This window comes from Plectropomus leopardus, unplaced genomic scaffold, assembly GCF_008729295.1.
Source record: "Plectropomus leopardus isolate mb unplaced genomic scaffold, YSFRI_Pleo_2.0 unplaced_scaffold16256, whole genome shotgun sequence".
Lineage (NCBI taxonomy): Eukaryota > Metazoa > Chordata > Actinopteri > Perciformes > Serranidae > Plectropomus > Plectropomus leopardus.
In genome coordinates, this window is record NW_024617451.1 from 1 (window position 1) to 2,206 (window position 2,206).

Genomic DNA, 2,206 nt, shown 5'->3' on the forward strand with positions numbered 1-2,206 from the left:
GTTTTAAACTTAATGAATAATGACCGATGAAAATATTCAGGTGTAAACAGGGAAGTGGGCTACTAGGAGCCTGGAACATGTCGTAACACCATACACATGTATTAACCATAAATCTACAATTCTACAGTTCTACAATTTCATTTAGCAGACGCTTTTATCCAAAGCGACGTCCAAATCTGTTGATTATTCTTGCCAAATTTGACATAAATGTAAAGTTACCAACCAAACGCTGCGATTTTGAAAACTACATACATATTAAAATCCTGTACCGGTCTCCGGCTGCCTCCCACAGTCCAAAGACATGCATGTCAATTTAATTGTGCCTCCTGGCATGTTTATTGGAACTTTACTATTATTATTTATACTATTATTATTACTTTACTATTATTCACTGTTATTATTACTTCTGTCAAAACAATGCGCAATACAATATATGAAATATAGTTTATTTTAAAATAATAATAAATACATACATTGACATTATGTATTTCTGCTGTTTCAAAACAATCACATCCCAATATGTTGCATATGAAATGAATGGCATGTTAACGGCCCCATGAGTCATTTAAATCATTTCAGTGAGCACTTTTGCCTGTTGTGGTTCATGTAATGATGAAAAAAAGCTGAATAAACAAATGTTGCCCATATTGTCACTCAACATGTCAACTTGGCCTGAAAACGCATACGACTACATATGTTTTATTTTCGGTTCCAAATCAAATTAAGTGGCCTACCTGTGGGAGAAAACAGTTTTCAGAGTTGACAGTAACTTGTTCTTTTATTCTGAAAAAAGAGAATGGGGTAAACTACATTACCCATCATTACTTTGAGCGGAAACGTCTCACTTTTCCCGCAAAGTGAGGTCTTTCCGCGTTCATTGGCTGAAGGCTGGAGCAGGAAACACATGCCGAAATCTAATTGGCTAGTGCGCTTCCTGCAGTTACCCGGATCCACATCGGCTATATAATGAGGACAATCGGAGGCGGGGGTTGTAGTTCAAACCCACAGTCGGTACTCGGCAGATATTGTACTGCAGCTCAAAATATAATTAGTGGATTTTAATTATGGTAAGTATTTGATGTGGTCTTAACGTCATATCAGGGTCATAAACTGTATGCTAGTACGTTGTTATGGCAATAAGTGTTAATTCGCCGCCAGTGTGTTTCGATGAATAGTTCACTGTTAGCCGCTAGCGTTAGCTGTTGTACTAGCTTAGCATGCTAGCTACCTTAGCCTTACTGGCTGCAGTAAGCTAGCAGCAGACTGGGTCCAGACTGCTGTAACTGGCGGTAAAATTTGCCACTTTTAGGTAATACCAGGTAAAGGTAATACTCTATTTGGTGGATGTCATCTCAGGAACCGTTTTGTTGTTTTCCAGGCTGGTGGTAAGGCAGGGAAAGACTCCGGGAAGACCAAGACGAAGGCTATTTCGCGCTCGCAGAGAGCAGGACTGCAGGTTGGTCCATTCATTCATTGCCTCGGCTAAGCTAACAGGCTAACAGGGAGCCGTCGCAGAGCTTACCCAGCTGGCCGCCTCTCTTCGGCAGGCCACTCAACCCTTTGTTTCTTTCTCACCTTCCCGCTGCAGTTCCCGGTGGGTCGTATTCACAGACACCTCAAGTCCAGAACCACCAGTCACGGCAGAGTGGGAGCCACCGCCGCTGTGTACAGCGCCGCTATCCTCGAATACCTCACGGCCGAGGTACCACTGACTGCGTTTATCTCCACAGTAAAGCTCCGGAGAGCTGCTCTGTTCTGCCCTGTGTAGATTTCTAAAGGCTGGCTCTGTTTCAGGTTCTGGAGTTGGCAGGAAATGCATCAAAGGATCTGAAAGTGAAGCGTATAACCCCTCGCCACTTGCAGCTGGCCATTAGAGGAGACGAGGAGCTTGATTCACTGATTAAGGCCACTATTGCTGGCGGAGGTAAGAGACACTTCTGCATCTTACTGGCAGTAAAAGCTAACATTGCTATTAAAGTTGGAGCTCTGTTATAACAATATAATTGAAAAATTGACGTGTTTATATTAGGTGTGGCTAGGAATCAAAACAGCTTAGTATCGCGATATTTTATGTGGCAACATTGTATCATTTGACATTAAGTATAAAGTTTTTCCTCTCTTATATCAATGATTAGCCCTTGGTAATCTGGATCACTACCATTTTGCTGTGTTCAGACGCCTCTCACGTGCCAGTTAACCCTTTGGA

The 2,206-nt window shown here is 42.2% G+C and overlaps 1 protein-coding gene across 1 annotated transcript; it reads left to right on the forward strand.

Moving 5' to 3' along the window:
• Positions 1-977: 977 nt before the first annotated feature.
• Positions 978-1,953, forward strand: LOC121964596 (histone H2A.Z-like; the record flags this gene model as incomplete). Its single annotated transcript, XM_042514801.1, has 4 exons — positions 978-1,067; positions 1,379-1,456; positions 1,589-1,702; positions 1,795-1,953. Coding segments are annotated over exons 1-4 (354 nt in total), but the record flags the coding sequence as incomplete, so codon positions are not given.
• Between the last annotated feature and the right edge of the window lie 253 nt (positions 1,954-2,206).